Source organism: Ailuropoda melanoleuca, chromosome 19 (genome assembly GCF_002007445.2).
Source record: "Ailuropoda melanoleuca isolate Jingjing chromosome 19, ASM200744v2, whole genome shotgun sequence".
NCBI lineage: Eukaryota > Metazoa > Chordata > Mammalia > Carnivora > Ursidae > Ailuropoda > Ailuropoda melanoleuca.
This window is the reverse complement of record NC_048236.1, coordinates 25,758,861-25,779,049: the sequence shown is the minus strand read 5'-3', so window position 1 is coordinate 25,779,049 and position 20,189 is coordinate 25,758,861. Positions and strand designations below refer to the sequence as shown.

Below are 20,189 nucleotides of genomic sequence, written 5' to 3'. Positions count from 1 at the left end.
TTTTACTTGCAATAAAAATTTTCTACAAGCTTAAAAAATTCTCCTCTTTCACATAACCCTCATGTAATATATTGTACAGAAAGAACTCTACTCATTATGAAGAGAAATGTAAATGGAATCATTAAGCTAACTTCCCCAAATTCCACCAAAAAGTGTGTGAGAGAAAGAAAGACAGAGAGAAAGAGGGAGGAGGCTGGAGGGAAAATGGCAAAAAATAATCACAAGAAAAATATTTTCATGGAGCAGATAAAAGCAAGTTTTAAAAACTTAATAAACTACATCTGTAAAACAGGGACTCAAAGCAAAGATCCAAGAATCCAAGTAATACAGTTTTTATCAAAATCCCAATGACTTTTTTTTTTTTTGCAAAAATAGAAAAATCCATCCTAAAATCCATATAGACTCTCAAGGGACCCTGAATAGCCATAAACAATCTTGAAAGAGAACAAAATTGGAGGTCTCACACTTCCTAATTTCAAATTTACTCAAAGCTATGGTACTAGAATAAAGACAAACATATAGATAAATAGAATAGAACAGGAAGCCCAGAAATAAACCTTCACACACCTGGTCAAATTATTTTCAATAAATGTGCCAAGACTGTGCAATGAGGAAATGAGTCTTTTCAGCAAGTGGTGTTAGGGAAACTGGGTACCCACATGCAAAAGAATGAAGTTGGGCTCTTACACCATACATAAGAATTAACTCAAAATGGATCAAAGACTTAAATGTAAGAGCTAAAACTCTTAGAAGAAAACATAAATGAAAAGCTTCACGACACTGTAGCTAGCAATGATGTCTTAGATATGACAGTAAAAGCACAGGCAACAAAAGCAAAGTAGAGAAGATGGACTACATCAACATTTTAAACTTTTATGCCTCAAATGACACTATGGAGAGTGTGAAAAGGCAACATGTAGAATAAGAGAAAATATTTGCAAACCATATATCTGATAAGGGATTCAGAATATATGAAGAACTCCTACAACTCAAAAACACAACAAAAATCCAATTAAAAAGTGGATATTTTTATGATGTACACCTGAAACTAACAGGATATTGTATGTCACTTACACTTCAATTTAAAAAAAGTTACTTCTTGGTGTTTTGATTCTTAAAAAAAAATAAAAAATAAAAAATAAAAAAAGTGGATATTTGTATAGACATTTCTCCAAAAAAATATTTACAAATGGCCAATAAGCATGTGGAAAGATGCTCAATATCCTTAGGGAAATATAAATCAAAACCACAATGTAAAACAACTTCACACCCATTTGGATGGCTATTATCAAAATAACAGAAAATAACAAGTGTTGACAAGGACGGGGAGTAATTGGAACCTTTGGCCACTTTTAGTGGGAATGAAAAATGGTGAAGCCACTGCGGAAAATGATATGGCAATTTCTCAAAAATTTAAACATCGAATTCTCATATGATCCAGCAATGCCACTTCTGGGTATGTACCAAAAAAATCAAAAGCAAGGACTGAAACAGGTATTTGTATATCCATGTTCATGTTCATAGGAACATTATTCACAATAGCCAAAATGTGGAAGCAATTCAAGTGTCCTTTGATGGATGAATGGATAAACAAAATGCAGTATAAGCATTTGATGAAATACTGTTTAGCTTTAAAAGGGAAGGAGATCCTGACACATGCTACAACATAGATGAACCTTGAAGACATTATGTACATGAAATAAGCCAGTCACAAAAGGACAAACATTGTTGATTCCACTTACATAAGGTTCTACAGTAGTCAAACTCACAGAGACAGAAAGTAGATTTGTAGTTGGGAGAAGAAAAAAATGGGGAGTTACTACTTAATGGGTGCAGACTTTCCATTTAAGAAGATGAAAAAAGTCCCGGAGATGGATGATAGCCATGATTGCCCAACAGTGTGAATGTACTTAATGCCACTGAACAGCAAACTTTGAAAATGATTGAAATGGTAAATTTTATGTTTTATATACTTTACTACAATAAAAATGTGACTATTAACAAATGATCAGAAACTCAATAATTGAGCAAAAAGGCAGAGGAGTCTGTCAATGCCAAGGGTAGAGTTACAAAAATCCTAGGGAATGGGTGAGGAAAGATGGCGACTAGAACACTGGAGAGAACTAAAAATTTCTAGTTCTCATCTCTGCCATGCTCTAGCATCTGTCTCATTATTCTCTCTCACTGAAGTCCTGGTTTATATCTATTTTATTTGGGAGAACATCTAACTGTCTAGAATCTCTTGGTCTCAGAGCTTTGAGAAGGGATGTATTGGCCCACTTTTACCCAGTCAACTGTGAAGGCAAATGCATGTTGTGTGAATTTGACTTCTTCCATCAATTACTTGGATATGAAAGGAGGGGTAGGAAGCTGGGACAAGGGATGGAAGGTTGCCAAAAAAGGGAAAATCACTGTGAGCTGGGAGGGCAACTGCATGAATGCCCAATACAAGTCCACATGCATATTTAACTTTTCCCACTTTTCCAAATTCCTCTTCATCCCCCCCATGCTTACTACCACCACCCACTCTCTTCAAGGCTTTCCCACCCTTCAAACTCACTGACCTACCCATTCATGCCTAAAGTGATATGTCTACACTAAAGATGAATTTACCTATCCCTTTCACCAAGGGTTCTGCCTAACTCTCTGTAACTTGAAGGAACTCATTTGGCTAATACAACACTCTTAATACATGGTCTTCCTGGGATGACCTTATTTGCAGAGAATTTTCAGATATAATACTTTCTTTCTGTATGCCGTTAACAAGCATTTTAAAGCAGACACTTTTCTATGTCTTCAGATCATGCCATGTGAATAAAGTAACATTGGCAAGTGAGTTTGGATCAGTTTTGACAAATCATTCACAAGGATTATTGTAAGGCCCCAAAATTTATCAATTTAAAATTATATAACCATTTATATCATTTTTCCTGAAAATATCCATCATAGTGCTATATAAATTCCATTATTGTAGTGAAAAAATAAGATTTCAAAGTAGTAAAACATGTATTATTAAATTAACTACAAAAAAATGGTTTCCATAGGAAAAGAAACTAAAACAATACAAATCGCATAGAGGAAAGAGTTTGAGCAAATTAAAGCCACATGATGAAAGTTGAATACTAAAGAAAGAAAGAATGGTACACAGATGGTTCAAGAGCAGAACAGAATCAGCAAAACAAAATTTGGGAACAGGAGACCAAGACTATACTGGTCCCAGTTTTTTCAGAAAAGCTAACTAACTTCAAAACAACTAGGATACCAATATAAGTCAGTGGCTAAGAATGTGGGCTCTGGGGTCATAGAGTTGAATTCAAATCTCACTTCTTTTTTTTTTTTTTTTTAAGATTTTAGTTATTTATTCAACAGAGATAGAGACAGCCAGCGAGAGAGGGAACACAAGCAGGGGAGTGGGAGAGGAAGAAGCAGGCTCATAGCAGAGGAGCCTGATGCGGGGCTCGATCCCATAACGCCAGGATCACGCCCTGAGCCAAAGGCAGACACTTAACCACTGTGCCACCCAGGCGCCCCTCACTTCTTCTTTTTAAGAAACGATACAACACTGAGAAATTATTCAATAACCCTAAACTCATCTGTAAATGAGGGACAATAGTATTTACCCCATTTGGTCACTGGGTAGATTAAGAGGTACTAAATAATATTTCAATAAATATTAGCAGTATCATTTGAAAATAATATTAATGAGTTAAATATAGGGAGTGACTTCCCAGGTTGCATTATTCTTGAGTTGGTATTGGAGTGATTTTATCATTAAACTCTAGTTTTTCCTCTGGATTGAACTCCCCAAACAGGAGTAACTTTCATGTATGTGATCACACCAGAACCTAAGGGACTGTGGATTAATATCTCTGAGTTTTAATCTAGGTCCATAGGGTTTCATGCAAGTCAGGTGAATGCTACCAGATGACAGGATGGTGTAGCAGTTAGGAGCACTTGCTCTGGAGCCAGAATGCTAGGATTTGAGGGAAGGCTTTCTACCTACTATTATGATATATACTTCTCATTTTGTCAGCATCTCCATATGGAGTACTGTACCTATCTTATAGGGCATTTGGAAGAATTATTTGACATACAACATGTAAAGAACTTAGAACAATGCCAGGCAGAAAGTAAATAGCAATCAATCCCCTGTCACAAATGCCACATGCTGGCCATGGAGAGCTGTCATACAGGAAGAGGACGGATGTTACGGAAGAGCAACCAACAATACCATACAATGATTTTGCTTTTTCACAGGAACACAGGGGGTCAGTAATATCAGTTACTAAGAAATTGCCATCAGCGTCTTGGTGTTTCTTTCCCACGAGATGAACTGCACTGAGGAGGAGAAAAAGGAACACCCGGAAGCTCCCGCTCAATGGCCCCTTACTTGGAATTGAGATGGGTCACTGCTTTCATGTCTAATTACCAATAGAACGGACTTGGCCCTTCAGTGTGGTGGATGAAGAGTGATGATTCCATGTCCCCTCACCCAATATTTCTTTCCCAAGGAGGCAATAAAAGGAGTCTCTCTCTCTCTCTCTCTCTCTCTCTCTCACACACACACACACACACACACACACTCCTCTAAAGCATTCATCTTGCCACAGCCTCAGGGTTTGGCTGTGGGGGTCTAGGAGAAACTTCTGCACCTGTCCCTTCAACCAATGAGCCACACAGCTCAAGATCCCAGAGTCCTTGAAAGAATTCCACTTTCAACACAAAGCTGAAGACGATGCAATTAGTATCTGATATTGTTTAGCACTGCCTTGGGTGGAAAATAAAGAATTAGTAGAAACCTTTTTGGACTGGTCTCCGTCTCTGGGTACCCTGAAACTTCTATCAGATTGCAGAATAAGACTTGGCCAAAAAAGTGGACACTTGCCTATGTGGGACCGTTTGAAAACAACTTGGTCTCAGGAAACCTGAGTTTTAGTCTTTGCCCTGACTTTAACCCTATGACTTTAGGAATGCCACTTAACCTCTCAGAACTAGTTTTTGGTTTACTTACCTGAAAACGGCTGGGTAAAGGAGTCAATTCTGAGTTGATAATAAATATAGATAAATCACCTACTTGATCTTTTCATCCCAGTAACTGATGGATTAGAAAGAACTTTGTCAAGGGAGAAGCTTAAGGGCAGCTCTCTGTAGCATTTTGTGTGAGAAGAAATGCCCACAGCTTCCTTTCCACGTGCCCTATTCTGGGTGTCTGAGAGGACTCCATCACCTGGCAAGGTGGCGATCCACAGGGCTGTCATGGAGGGGGGAGGACTGGCCTTAGTGACCCTGACACTCAACTTCCGACTTTCAATGTCTCTATTTATTAAAGCTATCACTTCCACATTGGCCTCACAGAGAGGCATGGTTCTTACTCTACAGTTTAAATTATTTTTTAAATTCCCTTCAGCGCAACCAAAATAAGGCCAAAACATTTAGAAATCACTAACATCTAAAAGTTAACAGGAAGAGAATAAATGGGCAACCGGAAAATCCAGCTTATGCAGTATAATTCACTCATCTTTAGCCTCCTCCCTGTCTCCCAGGCTACCGGTGTATGGCAGAGGCCATCTTAATCCCCTCCTATCTGGGAGCATCATCAAGCAGATCTCAATACCCCCAAGTCCTGCCCAAGAGAGCATAATCCAGAGGAAGGCAAGAATTCCCTCTCTCACTCCTATTATCCATTTTCCTGTCTGAGAACACACAACTTCTGACAATGACCCCTGGGAATCTCTCCCGTTCAGGGAGATGCAAACCCCATCCTAGGATCTTCTCACCAGGAAAGCTGTATAACAAACAAGCATTCACTTTAGGGAAGGGAAGAAGAGAGTAGGCAGGCGGTGTGGAGGGGAGGTCCCTTCCGTATAGTATCAAACCTGATAAAGCTCTTTCCCATTAGAAAATTTCTAGACAGGGGCGCCTGGGTGGCACAGCAGTTAAGCGTCTGCCTTCGGCTCAGGGCGTGATCCCGGCGTTATGGGATGGAGCCCCACATCAAGGCTCCTCTGCTATGAGCCTGCTTCTTCCTCTCCCACTCCCCCTGCTTGTGTTCCCTCTCTCGCTGGCTGTCTCTATCTCTGTAATAAATAAATAGAATCTTAAAAAAAAAAAAAAAAGAAAATTTCTAGACAATTCTCTCAGGTGAGAGGGGTTTCCTGGATTCTCGTGAAACATTTTTATTCAGATAAGCTAGTTCATGATGAAAAAGGACTGTGGGAGTCTGGGGCCGTAAGTGAAGACAGGCTTTGAGAAGCTCACCAGGCAACCAAAACTCCACTACCAAGCCCATTCTGCTATCTGTTCTATTTGTTCTTCTCCAGCTGTGATTATGAAAGCAGCAGCACTGGGAGGAGAGAAAATACTTCAAGTGCACAGCAAAAGTCAGCGGAGAAAGATAGTAATGAATATATGCTAGAGAATTAATGGAGAGTCTTTGATTCCACTAAGAGATTAAAATTTCACAAACTAGGTCAAACTCGACTTGCCATAACTTATTCCCTAACAAAAAAAGGCTAGGAGAATGATAGTAGAATATGGCAATAGTATTTCTTTCTAAATTTCCAAAAGCTAATGATCTCTTGGGTTTTTTAAAATCAGGATTTGTTTTCATAAAATCAAAAAACAGGTCCTATTCTGGATATGTTTTTTACTCTAAAAATAAAATATTATGCATAAATCACACGCCAAAAAACAAAATGCATTCTAAGACATATACAGTAGTAAGTAGAATATCTTAATAACTTTATTCTCTGTTTGCACAAAAAAGAGAAAAAGCTCTAGATCCCATTTCATTTTTAGTTCACAACAGGAATTTAAATTAGGCAAGTTGGGGATTTTCTTTGTTCTAATCCTCTTCTGCCCCCTAGTGGCAGCATATTTTTATGTAACTTCTCCAGCTTCATTGACGCGTAATTGACAAAAATTGCATATATTTAAGATGTACAACGTGATAATTGATATATAGATTGTGAAATGTTTACCACAATTAAGTTAATTGGCACATCCATTCCCTCACACAGTGACCTTTTTTGGGTTTTGTTTGTTTTGTTCTTTGGTGTAGGGAGAGCACTAAAGATCTACTCTCCTGGAAAATTCCAAGTATACAATGCACTATTATTAAGAAAGCCACCATGCTGTACGTTAGATTCCCAGAACTTATTTGTCTTATAACTGAAAAGTTGCCCTTTAACCAGTATCTCCCTATTTTCTCCACGACCAGCCCCTGGTAACCACCATTCTGCCTCTCTGGTTCTGTGAGCTTGACTCTTTTTTTGCCATTAGGAATATTTGGTTGTTACATTTCTGCCATTAAAGTAACTTTGTCTTTTATACCTATTATAAACCTTAAAATCAACTTCATAAACACATTTGATTGTGCGATAAAACTTTATGGTAAAACTTCATGATCATTTTGGAACTTAAGTATTATATATTAATTTACAACAGCTTTTCCCAAAATACTTTCCCTGGAAAACTCTCAGAAAGAAATATTCTGAGAAAAGAACATTCATGTGCTTGTCTGAAGGTTTGGAAAGCACAGAAATCATATCCTTCTCTTAGAATTCGAAATATACATTACCATATTAAAGATAAATCCTACAACTATGACACTTTTTGTGATTTCCTAAACTTTGCCATTAAACACTTTTTCCACATTAGACCTATTGTCATTCTGTAAATTACACCTTGGGAGGTATTGGTATATAGGCATCCTTCCCAACCCCCGCTGTTTTCTCCTGAGCACGGCTAGGAATTTCCCTCTTTATGATTCTTCTTCCTTTGTCATACTTATTATTCCCTATTGTGTCAACTTGAATTCATTTGAATATTTTACATCAGATTGGCAAGGCCATTCACACTCCATACCTAGAAGTCTCATAGACTCTCAAAATCAAATCTTGCCATACTACTCAGCGGTTAAAGGGAATGAACGTCAATACATGCAACCGCTTGGATGATCTTAAGGGCTTTATGCTGAGCAGGGAGAAAAACTCAAAAGGTTCCATACTATATGGTTCCCCTTATATAACATTCTCGAGATGAGACTTATAGAGACAGAGAACAGATAAGTGGTTGCCAGGGATTATGGAAGGAGAGAACGCTATGACTATAAAGCTACAAGAGGGAGTTCCTTCGTGGTCATGAAACGGGTCTGTATTTTGGCTGTAATAGCAGTTATTCAAATTTATAAGTCTTAGCCCAATCAAGCTGCTTTAACAAAACACCACAGATTGGGTAGCTTATAAACAACAAGCATTTATTTTTCATAGTTCTGGAGGATGGAAAGTCTAAGATCAATGTGCCAGCAGATTTGCTGTCTGGTAAAGGCCTGCTTCCTGTTCATACATGGCTATTTTTTCCTCCATAACCTCACACAGCTGAAGAGAATAAGGGATCTCTCGGGTCTCTCTGAAAAGGGCACTGATCCCATTCATAAGGGCTCTGCCCCCCTGACCTAATCACTTCTCGAAGGCCCCACCTCCTAAGCACATCACCTTGAAGTTAGGTTTCAACATATGAATTTGGGGGAGACACATTCAGACCATAGCACTATAAAATGTCCTAGAATTATATGTAAAGACACATAAGAAAATAAATGCATGTAAAAAGGTCATGAAAATGAAGTAAGGTCTGTAGTCCAGCTAATCGTATTGCATTGATCTATGTCCTTGCTTCGACAATGCACTATACTGGGGACGTCACCACTGGGAAGCTGGGGGAAGGGCACACAGGACCTCTGTGTAGTGTTTTACAACTTGTGCGTCTACAATTCTCTCAAAACAAAAAGTTTTTAAAAATTAAATCCTATGGTTCATACCAATGAGTTTGCTGTATGAATTCTTTTGGATTTTTCTAAATTCATCAAAATTACAAAAAAAAGGGGGGGGTGTAGATTACTGTGTAGGAATAATTAGGTAATATGATGTTGTTATTCTTTGCACTGGCAATATTAAAAGATAAATTGAGGCATATTTTTAAATTTTAAGAGTTTATTTGCACAAAAACTTGATCCAAGTTGGGCAGCATCTAATCTAGCAGATAGAAAGGAGCTCAGGGGGCACCTGGGTGGCTCAGTCATTAAGCATCTGCCTTTGGCTCAGGGCGTGATCCCAGGATCCTGGGATTGAGCCCCGCATGGGGCTCCTCTGCTGGGAGCCTGCTTCTTCCTCTCCCACTCCCCCTGCTTGTGTTCCCTCTCTCACTGGCTGTCTCTCTCTCTGTCAAATAAATAAATAAAATCTTAAAAAAAAAAAAAAAGAAAAAAGAAAGGAGCTCAGAAGAGTTGTACAAAATGAAAGACTTGTAGCCAAGAGGGATCAGGAACAAAGAAATCATACTAGATTTAAAAAAAAAAAAAAAAAGCAGGTTGTTCATTGCAAGGTTATTTTTCTTTAGGGGATGGAAGGGGTCTATCATGAAGATCACCTAACCAGTACTGACGGGGTAATTCCTGACTGACTAGTTTAAGAGTTCATTTCTTGGAGAGTCGATGCTGTAATTAAGTCTCGGTTTGGTGACATAAGGCTTAGCACAAGCAACTCCATTTGCGACCCGTTGTCTTGTTTCTAACAGCAGATCACTAAGGGTCATAACTATATGTCGCTCCTCTTTGCTGGGGATGGAATCAGATATAATGACCCAAAATGGAACCTTTGATAAACACATACACACACACACACACACACACACACACGTGCTTTCCTCTCTCCAGTCTTTTTTCTTCATCTCAGTATATGCCTCCCCCCGCCCAGCCCCCAGTCTCTAGTTTGTAAGGCCAGACTTTTTTGATCCGTCTTTTCCTCACCCTCTACATCCAATCTATTCCAAAGTCTTCCTGATAATACCTCCAAAATATCTCAAGTCTGAATTTTAAAAATATACAGAGGGAGATGAGAATTCAAAAGACACTAAGACAATGCATCTGACAGATGGGAAAAAAACCAGGAAAGTGTGATGAAGGACAAAGATCCAGGAAGAAAGGTAGTCAACAACGTCAGATGCTCCTAAGATGTCAAGAAGAAAAGGAAGGAAAATGTCCATTAGATGCAGAGAAGAAGAAAGCAGATCAGTTTATTTAGAGTATCTTTAGAGTAAGACTGGGTTTTAGTGGTTTGAAAATGGATACAAAATTACAAAGTGTAGATAATAAATACAGAGAATTCTACCCAGAAGTTTGGCTGGGACAGGAGAAGAGATAGAGCTGAGAGGGACAGAGTTTTTAATATGTGAAAGCCTCAAGATGTTTAAAAATTCTCCTGATGAGGAGACATGATTACTATTCTTTCATAGATCTTATTTTAATATATTCTGTATTTTCGATATATTCAATAATAACTATGATATTCATTCCTGAGATCAGTTAAAATTAAGAAGAATCAAAGCTTCTTCCTCCTGCACACTTGCACAAGGACAGCCAGAAATCAGCCAGTGCAATAACACACAGAGCCACAGTTACTCATCACTTTATAAATTAAGGTTAACTTTTTACTCAGCACTTAAAACACATGACTTCAAAACCTACAGTGTTTGGGAATCTGTCAAAATTCTCCAAATCCCTACAACTGAAATTTAGTAAGTCAAATAATGGTTATAGACTAGAACTCTTCCTTGTTTCTCCATCTCCTGCATTTCTTTCTTTCTATCCTTTTCCCTCTTTACTTCCTCTATCTCTAGGCCTGTATCTTTTATTTATTCACGCGGAAAAGTCCTTAACTGCGGGTTCTTCAAATTCTATTATTCAGTTAAACGTTTCTGAAAATCTAGAGCGTCAAAGGTAGTGCTCGATGCTGTGAGAGATAAAGCACGAGTGTGATATTAGTAGCTGGGATATTGCAATTTATAAGAAAAATATATATTTGATCTTTGTCCAAAGTTCCTGACTCCTGGGCGGGGGGGGGGGGCTAAACCCTTAGAATTTCTTAAGTGTAGAGAGTGAGAAAGGTATCTTCCATTATGTGAATAAAGGCCTTTTAGCACACAGGGCAATGGGGCCTGGTTGCCAGTGGAGAGAATTGGAACTTTCAGTCCCACCCTCACCCCCCACCCGGGGGAGGTGAAGAGGGGCTGCAGATTGAGTTCAATCACACCAATGGTCAATGACTTAATCAATCATGCCTATGTAATAAAGCCTCCATAAAAACCCAAAAGGCCAAGGTTCTGAGAGCTGCCAGGTTAGGGAACCCACACAGGTGCTGGGAGAGTGGCAGGCCTGCGGAGGACACGGCAGCTCCCCGCCCTTGCCCCATATCTGGCCCTATACATCTCCTCCATCTGGCTGTTCCTGAGTTTTCTAATAAACCTTGTCTAAGAAACCAGTGATCTAGTAAGTAAACAGGTTTTCTGAGTTTGGCGAGCCTCTCTAACAAATTAATTGAACCCAAGAAGGGGGCTATGGGAGCCTCCAGTTTGTAGCCTGTCAGAAGCACAAGAAACAGCCTGGGTCTGGACTGGCCACCGGCATCTGAAGGGCGCAGACAGCCTTGTGGGGCTGAAGCGGGAACCTGTGCAGTCTGACGCTATTTCTGCCAGAACTGAATGGAGTTCTGGACACCCAGCCACTGTCCCAGCATAGCTTGGTGGTGTGGAGGAACTCCTGACACACACGTTGGAATTGGTGACCAGAACATTTGGTATCTGGACAAATCCACTGAGGTTCTGCAGGGGATCAGGCAACGAACGGGCCTGAAAAATAAGTAATATTCTCGTCATTCCCCAAAAAAGTTAACTTTTTGCTATCTATCATATTGAGTATCTACTATTTGCCAAACTGCGTAAGTGCTGAAAATTTAAAAATAAAGCATAATCCCTGCCCTTCAAGGAACCTGCTTCTCATTACCTCTGATACATGGAGTAGAGAAAAGATTAGGGCAGTATGAGAAGTGAGCATAGGACTTTCCTAAGGTACTGACAAAAAAGACACAGAATTAGTTTAAATTTCCCTAGAATGGAGAAAAAAATCCGATATACTCCTTTAAAATAAATGAGAAAAATTAAAACCTTCAAACCATGAGCTTTCACTTGCCCAATTTTATTATAAAGATTTTTTTTGATTTATTTATTTGACACAGAGAGAGACAGCGAGAGAGGGAACACAAGCAGGGGGAGTGGGAGAGGAAGAACAGGCCCTGCCACTGAGCGGGGAGCCCGATGCGGGGCTCGATCTCAGGACGCTGGGATCGTGCCCTGAGCCAAAGGCAGACCCTTAACGACTGAGTCACCCAGGTGCCCCTTTACTTGCCCAATTTACCAAATTATCTTCTATGCTAAATAACTCCTCCTGTTCTTCAGCATTTGTTAAAAAATTCCTAAGAAAACAAAATGTATAACTTGCAGAGGAAAAAGAAAAACCACTAAACCTGGAAAATCAAAGCCTTTAAAGAATAAACTGTCTATTCTCACTGGTTTAGAACGCCAGGACCTTTACTCCATAACTTTATTATTGTTGTTGTTGCTGTTCTTCATAAATCTACAGTTCAGAACCTACAGAATGCACCAAGTACATCAGATAGCATTTATCATAAATATGGTGATAGAGACGTCAGATAGACATAGACAGTCTGTGGTATGGGGTAGAAAATTCTAAAAATTAAGGTTTACAATGTAGTAAGTGAATCAAGACCAGCACGAGTAGATGCAATTAATTCACAGTAGAGGACATGTAATGAAATGCTACATTGTGCAGTACAGTCCCTAAATCAGGAAAGGCAAATTCCCAGCTCAAGTGCTCTGCCTCCTCCTTGTAGATATTCACAGCTAAGTCTAGGTCTTGTTCCCATGGGGTTCAGAAGTGGCCTCAAAATCCCTATAGAAGCCCTCTGGGTGGTCCAAATGATGTCAGCTGGTATTCACAAGGAAATCTATTGGCCATGACTGCCGTAAGGGTTTATAAAGAAGACAGTAAGTTAGCCTAGAATGGAGGCAATTCCAGCTCTCCCACCTGTGAGTGCAGGCATGGAGGGAGGAACACCAAGAGCAGAGGGTAAATGTTGGGGGCTAGGCCATCAGCACCGAGCCCATGGGAAGGAAGCAGGAGCTAGGAAAGCCATCACCATAGTAGAATCCAAACTCAAAGTAAAGCAGTGGGTTAATTCATGCCACGATTCTTATTTAGTGCCCGCTACTCGCCAGGCAGAGGTCCCAGTTTTGCTCTTGAGAAGTTGTGGAGGAGGGAAAAAGCTGTAGAATGTGTGTAAGGCACTTAATCCCCTGGGTCTTAATAATATTGGGGAGCTGTAGCAGTCTACGACTGCTGTAACAAAGTATCACAAACTGGGTGGCTTAAAACAACAGAAATGTATTGTCTCACAGTTGTGGATGCTGGAGTCTGAAATCAAGGTGTCGGCAGAGCCATGTTCACCGGAAATCCTTCTGTGCCCTTCCTAGCTTCTAATGGTTTGCTGGCAATCTTGGGCATTCCTTGGCTTGTGGCCACGTATATCCAACCTCTGCCCTTGTCATCGTACGGCATTCTCCCAGGGTGTCTGTCTTCCCTTGGCCATCTTATTATCTTATAAGGACACTGGTCATACTAGTATAGGAGCTCTCCCTCCTCTAGTGTGACCTTATCTTACTTAATTACATCAGCTACAATCCTATTTCCAAATCAGGTCACATTCGGAGGTACTGAGGGTTAGGACTTCAACATTCTCTTTTGGGGAACACAATTCAATCTGTAAGGAGAGCTAAACTAGAAAACCTCTTGACTCTTACCATTTTTAACACTCACTGCAAAAAAAGGCATGGATCCTGTACCATTTCAGAATGACCGCCATCAGGGATCAGCCTCTGCCAAACCCCCCTGTAAGGACCATGTAGTCACCATCTTCTGAAATAAGGAGGTTTGATTTAATTCCTCCTGATGTTGTGCCAAAATCTACCCACTTGCAACAATTCTGCAATGTGAGCTTGCAGGTGACCGCCTTTCAGATATTTAAAGAAAGTGTTAAGAGTCCACATTATTTCTTTCACCAGCTGAGCCTCCCCACACCCTGTGATGTTTCATCCTGACACCGCTAGGGCCACTCTGTCCCCATATGGACTCCAGGTGGTCTTACCTTCTTAGACTGTGACCTTCGTACTGGGCACAATACCCTGAAACGCGCAGGCTATACTAGAACTAATATCTCCCTTGCTGAGCAACTAGAGGCATTGGGTCCCTGGTCACTGACTCATACTTTGCTTAACCACCAAGTCTTGTATGTGTATTCTGCCATCTCATGTCTCCCTCGTCCTGAAATCACGCAGTTGTCTGACCTTTTAGGTCACCAGGATAACATAAAAGAGAACAAGAGCCAACTGCCAATCACAGTGGAGAAGCATCCAAAGGGTTTTCATCACTCACCCACTCGGGACCAGGCCCAGCGGCAGAACAGGCAGAAGACAGAAAGCTTTGGCTGGCCACCCACAAGAGCCCAAGAGACAACTGAAGACAGAAGGGAAGCCTTAGTACTTGCAGACTTCTGAGAGGAGAAGTGGGGAATGTGGGAGCTTCGGGATGAAGAACAGAGATAAAAGTGGGGGGAGGAGAGGGAGAGGAACCCGAGAAAGCTGAGAGAATCCACCCACTACTTCCTCTGCTGGCAGTGGCCCTTGAGGGGACGCTGCAAAAGTCTGGGGTGATGTCTTGTGTGCCTATGCTGCGTGACCAGATCAAGGGACACAATACTCCCATTCTGAATCTCCTTAATCTGGAGTTACCACTAGTGACTGCCAATAAATTGTTCCTTTTTTTTTTTTAAGGTTTTATTTATTTGAGAGAGAGAGAGAACATGAGGGGCGAAGGGTCAGAGGGAGAAGCAGACTCCCAGCTGAGCAGAGAGCCCAACGTGGGACTTGATCCTGGGACTTCAGGATCATGACCTGAGCTGAAGGCAGTTGCTTAACCATCTGAGCCACCCAGATGCCCCCAATAAATTGTTTCTTGAACCTTCTTTAAGGTCCATTTTTACATCACCTTAGCAGAAATGATGACCCAAGCAGTGGCAGGAAGAAGAGAATCCAACAGCTCCCAAGCCAAGCACCACCTCTGGTCCGTTGCGAGAATTAAAGATAACCTCAGACTCAAAGGGACCCAGCCAGAGACAACAATCCACGCCTCCATGTTCCTGTGTACACAAACTGTGCATTCTATATTTCTATATAATTTCCACAAGTTGAGTTACCTTACATTTTTTATTGGTATATCACTTACCTCTCCGCAGATCCCACTCCAACCCAAAAGCAAAGCATAAGGAGGGAGGTGAAGCAGGTTGGCTGTCATTCCTCACTCGTGTCAAATTCCTGTAACACCATAAACCCACTCTCCAACATCTCGTTTCTCACAGTTAAATAGGTGTAGGTAAAGGATGTGCTGTAGATGTGATTGAAACTAAAATAAAGGAACACTGATGATAGTAATAGACGGGAATTTTAATTTTTATTGATAAACCATGATTTCCTACGGAATATATAATAGAATACAATTAACAATAATGTAACATTCTAACAGTTAAAATTTAAACTTTCGGAATCACTTTGATCAACACATGATGCTTTAATTTGGGGGAAAATGTTTTATTTCAACAGTATTCTTCTCATATGCAAAAGAGATTCTTAAAATAGGGGATTTGTGAATAAAATTTTATAAAGCTTCCTGTGCTGTGTAGAAAATAAATTGACTCTACCAAATCAGATGTACCCTACTAAAAATCCAAAACAGGAAGCCAGGAAGGACCAAAATAGAGTCATATACTACTGCAGCTATCAAAGATAAATCTTAAAAATCTACAAATGGAACATGGCACTACCCTCTACCACGAATTCAATGCACCGGGCAGAAGAGTGGTAAATCGTAGCCTCATGACAACATGAGATAAAATTATTCTTAAATATGGAGCCACACGTCTATCAATATCATTCATCCCTATTACAGAGATATGCACATACCAATGTGTAAGCGTCCTCTGAAGTGAAAAGCTCAGAAATCATCTACAAAACATCTGTTTTCCTAGGTGACAATAACTGAAATGAAAATGACATTTTATGGAATGATATAATGTGGCACCGTGTTTTGATGAGGCAGAGGAAAACACACTGGCTAGGAACAGTTTTGAAACAAGCCTACTCTCACTAATGCATACTTCATTAAAAATATATATTTACTGTTCAGTTTCTGGAAGAAAGGAGGATAACAGTCCTTTATTCAAAGTAGTGATAAAAATAATTGCACCTCAGATTACTCCCAATGTAGCTTAAGATATTTACTATTAACATAAATATCATTTGAATAGATGATATGAAATTTTTAAGTTCTTAAAAGTGCTATGCTTTATTGGAGTCTGAAAACAAAGGAAAATGAGGAATATATCTTCTAACAGAAGCCTCTACCGAGAGCAGAATAGGTTCTGAAGCTAAGCCAAGAGCAAGTTCACTTACTCTAAGTATCTCAGACTTCTACTGTGCAAGAAGATGATACCCCCAAGAATATATAATGGCATTTGGACCCAAGGTTTGCCCCTTGGCAAACTCAAATAAGTACTGTCTTCATCTTAAGAAACCTTGTCAAGTAGGTATTTACAACGTATTTCTACAGAAATCAGTACTAAACTTCAATAGAGCAAATGAGAAAAAAGTAAGGCTGTTACAAAAAACTCCAGATGATATGCCAGCAGGAAAATACCTTGTTCTAAAAATGACAAAGAAAAATGATAGCTCTAATTTTCTTTAAATGTCATAGGACAGCCAGAAATGCTGAATTAAATAATTGATTTAAAGATAATTGGTATTATATCACCAGACTATTTATAACTATATTTTACATATACAGAAATTAGGGCTAAGTATAACGTTTTAAAAACAATAACTATACCCAGGCTCAGAAGAATGGGAGCAGGGAGAATTATGCTATCTACAATCCTGAAAATCCCCACATACAGGATATGATATTGCATATTTAAGTAACAGGTTGTTAGGTAATAGATGTGTATCTGGATTTTATATTAGCACAACACTCCTCGGATTATACTATACCCAAAGAGACTACTGTTACAGTGTTTTCAAAAACATAAAGTATAATAAGGTAATACAATAAAAAAAAAAAAAAGCATTTTGTTAACCAGGCATGTTTTTTTCTGAACTCATAGATACAGCAAACAAATTGTTAGTTGCCTTCATCTCTTTTTTAGAATTCTAACTGAAGGTGGTAGGATGGGGAAACTGTATATAAAAGTGTTGTTCTGTCTTTGAATCGTTCGGCTACTAGTGATTCAGTCTCTGGAACCACTGGCCGGTCAAAACTGCTGGTGTCTTAGTATGGTTCCCACTCAGTGAAAAGGAAGGGGAGATTTCCAATTAGTTCATCTCAGGAAATGAAATGGACAGCATTCTAAATGTAAGAATCTCATCATAAGCAAACATAAAGGTAAAATGAGGTTTTTTAATACGATTATTCATAGCATACGCAGAGAAGAAAATAGTCTATACTATTAATTAGTACTACTGCATGTCTTCCTTTTCCCTTCTGCCTGTGGCTTGTTTAATCACTTTTAATGCAGCCTCACAGGTTGTAAGAAAGCCAGGTCTGTTAGAAAGGTATGAAGGAGCACGAGGACAAGGCATCGCCACAGCCCGTGCGCCGTGAAGCACCACTAACTGACTTCCTCCTCCTCTTCTAATAAATTTATAACAAAAAGAGATGCATTACAAGGAAAGTTACAAATGACTTGTTAATCTCAAAACCTGAAGTACTTTGCAAAGAAGTATTCGAGTTCTAGTTTTTAAATGAGGAAACATGGCCTAAAAAAGATACAAGCTATCTTCCACTGGCCTTTCCATTCTAGTGTCTCCCCATATACTACACTAGAAGTTCAGGATAAATTATTTGCTGAAGAATATAAGGTACCGATGGCCGGTGTAAGGTTCCCTGGGCGAGGCAGGCGAGGAGGCTATCCTGTGCCAACACCCTCCCCCACCTTCATCAGAAGATGTTTTCATCTTAAAGAAGTCCTAGGACATAAAGTCCGAAAATACCATACCTGAAGGCCCAAACGTAACAAACACTGTTTTTCGATCAGACTGTTTCAAAGGTGTAACAGAACTACAAACTTATACCCACTTAAGAGTAAATACAAGAAGATTATTTATTTGATATTTAACTTCTCCCTCTCCATAGACCACTCTCTGAAGATCTACTTTCTACATCTAGGTTTCAAGCTTTAAACCACTGAAATGTTGGTAACTCCTCCTTGGTATCCAAAATATCCAAAAACAATATAGGAACATCTACTCCACTATAATTTCTTAAAATTCACTAAGATAAAAAAAAAGTCTTAAAAATTAACTTTAAAAGATATTATTTGCATCTTTTATTTTTGATGGATTTATTTTTAAACAGTTTAAATACTGTAATGCAGACTTTTTGGAGCTCATGGCAATTATTTTTTCCATGTTCACTTGAGAGAAATGGCATGGAATTAAGGAGCAAAATTAAACCATTTCTAGATTTAGTAAGAGATCTTTAGTTTATTTTTGATATATCTAAAATATTTCAATGTATTTAGAAGGAAAAGAAGAAAGGAAGAAGGAAGGAAAGGAAGAAAGAAAGAGAGAAAGGAAGAAAAGGAGGGAGAAGGAAGGAAAGGAATTTTTCTTTAAAAGTTTCACCCAGATAAATGAGTATTACCCTTCAGAATACAGGGTAACCAATTATCCAGGTGCTCAACGTTCAGAAATCCTAAAGATCCACACAAGCATTAGATGTCACCAGACAGCTGGCTGTCTGACGTTCCAACAACTGAGTCTAGAAGAGCTTCTATAGGACAGTGGGCAATACCCTCCCATACCTGAGGTCAGCAGTCGCGTTCACTTCTCGGCCCGTCAAGCCCCAGCTTCTTTCCCAGATCACAGGGAGGTCAGCCTGCGGCATCAAGATCTTGTTGTACCCTGGTTACTAACAAAGCTGCAGCTTCTGGTCTAGGATCTTCTAGTCTGAATCCCCTGGGGCACATACTGCCATGCCCTCTGACTCTGATCCCTGAAACACAGCCAATGTGGGGGGCTGAGGAAGTGAGGGGGGGCAATGCACCCAGGACTCCTTAGGGCAGTTTTCTGTACACTCCCCAAGCTCTGAATCACACATTCCCTCTCTTCTTCTCTCCAGAAGAAAAACAGGAAGGGTAAAGGTTGGGGGATGAAATTACAATTGAAGTGGGAAAAAAAAAACAACACACTTCACTTAAAAAAAAAAAAATTCACCCCCTACTAAAAAGGAAGAAGTGATATCCAACTAGGAAGGATATACTGAGACCACTGGGGGTGAGGCAGGGCGGAGGGCTAGGGTGGGTGGATGTGGGATGGGAACAGGGCGAGCTCCTCCTTCTGGTTGCTTTCTCCCAGTTCCCAGACATCTGTCTTTAATGCTAAAGCCAACACTGGTGTATAATAATGCTTAAGATCCTAGGCTCATTTCTTCTAGAAAATAAAAAGAATAGCTAATCTAAAATAACACATTTATTCTGGGGAAAACAACACCTCCATGAAACACTCCTGAATGATTTTTAAGAGAGGGGGAAATAAAGACACACAACTGCCGAACTCTGATTTTCTGTTCTACACAGAAGTCAGAAGACATCCACGCAGCTACACATCCTAGGACCTGTTGGGCACCATCCCCCACAACCCCATAAAGAGAAAAAAAAAAAAAGTTTTTCAAAAATAGAAGCAGTACTTGATCATGAAAACAAGATGAGTGACTTCTGGAAATGTCGACTGTTACATGAATCACAGCCAGTGCTGCGAAGAGAACAGCAGCGTGCCACAGAGCGCAACAAGGACTGAAGCGTGATAAAGGGAGGCTGCAGCTCCTCTCTCGCAAGGACCACATCCGGGAGCGTCCCCACAGAGGTCACAAGAGGACAGCTTCACTTCCGAGTTGTAACTCCTCACCGCTTGTCTCCCTGTGCAGAGGCAGACATCAGTTTACATGGTCGCTTGTTCGGAAACATTTACTCTGCCAAACCTTAAGACCACTCCAGTACTGAGTTTCAATACTCTGAGATTTCCATTCTTCACATAATTTTATTTTTCTTTACAAGAAACAACTGAAAATGCTCAGGAGGGGCCCACACTGCTAACCAAATCCAAGAGAGAAACAATGCCTTCCCTGCACTATGCCCCCCGCCTGCAGGTGGCCAGCACTGCAGGGGTCAGGGGCG

At 40.0% G+C, this 20,189-nt stretch overlaps 1 protein-coding gene and 1 pseudogene across 1 annotated transcript in view; both read right to left on the bottom strand.

Annotated features, from left to right (window-relative positions):
* Positions 1 to 18,901, bottom strand: part of LOC100471090 — a 137,144-nt pseudogene extending 118,243 nt beyond the window's left edge.
* Positions 17,394 to 20,189, bottom strand: part of CD109 (CD109 molecule) — a gene marked incomplete at its 5' end in the record, with an annotated part of 129,029 nt that continues 126,233 nt past the window's right edge. Inside the window, one exon of the mRNA XM_034648275.1 lies at positions 17,394 to 19,931. Coding sequence (XP_034504166.1) covers positions 19,756 to 19,931 — 176 coding nt within the window. The remainder of the gene's footprint in view (positions 19,932 to 20,189) is intronic.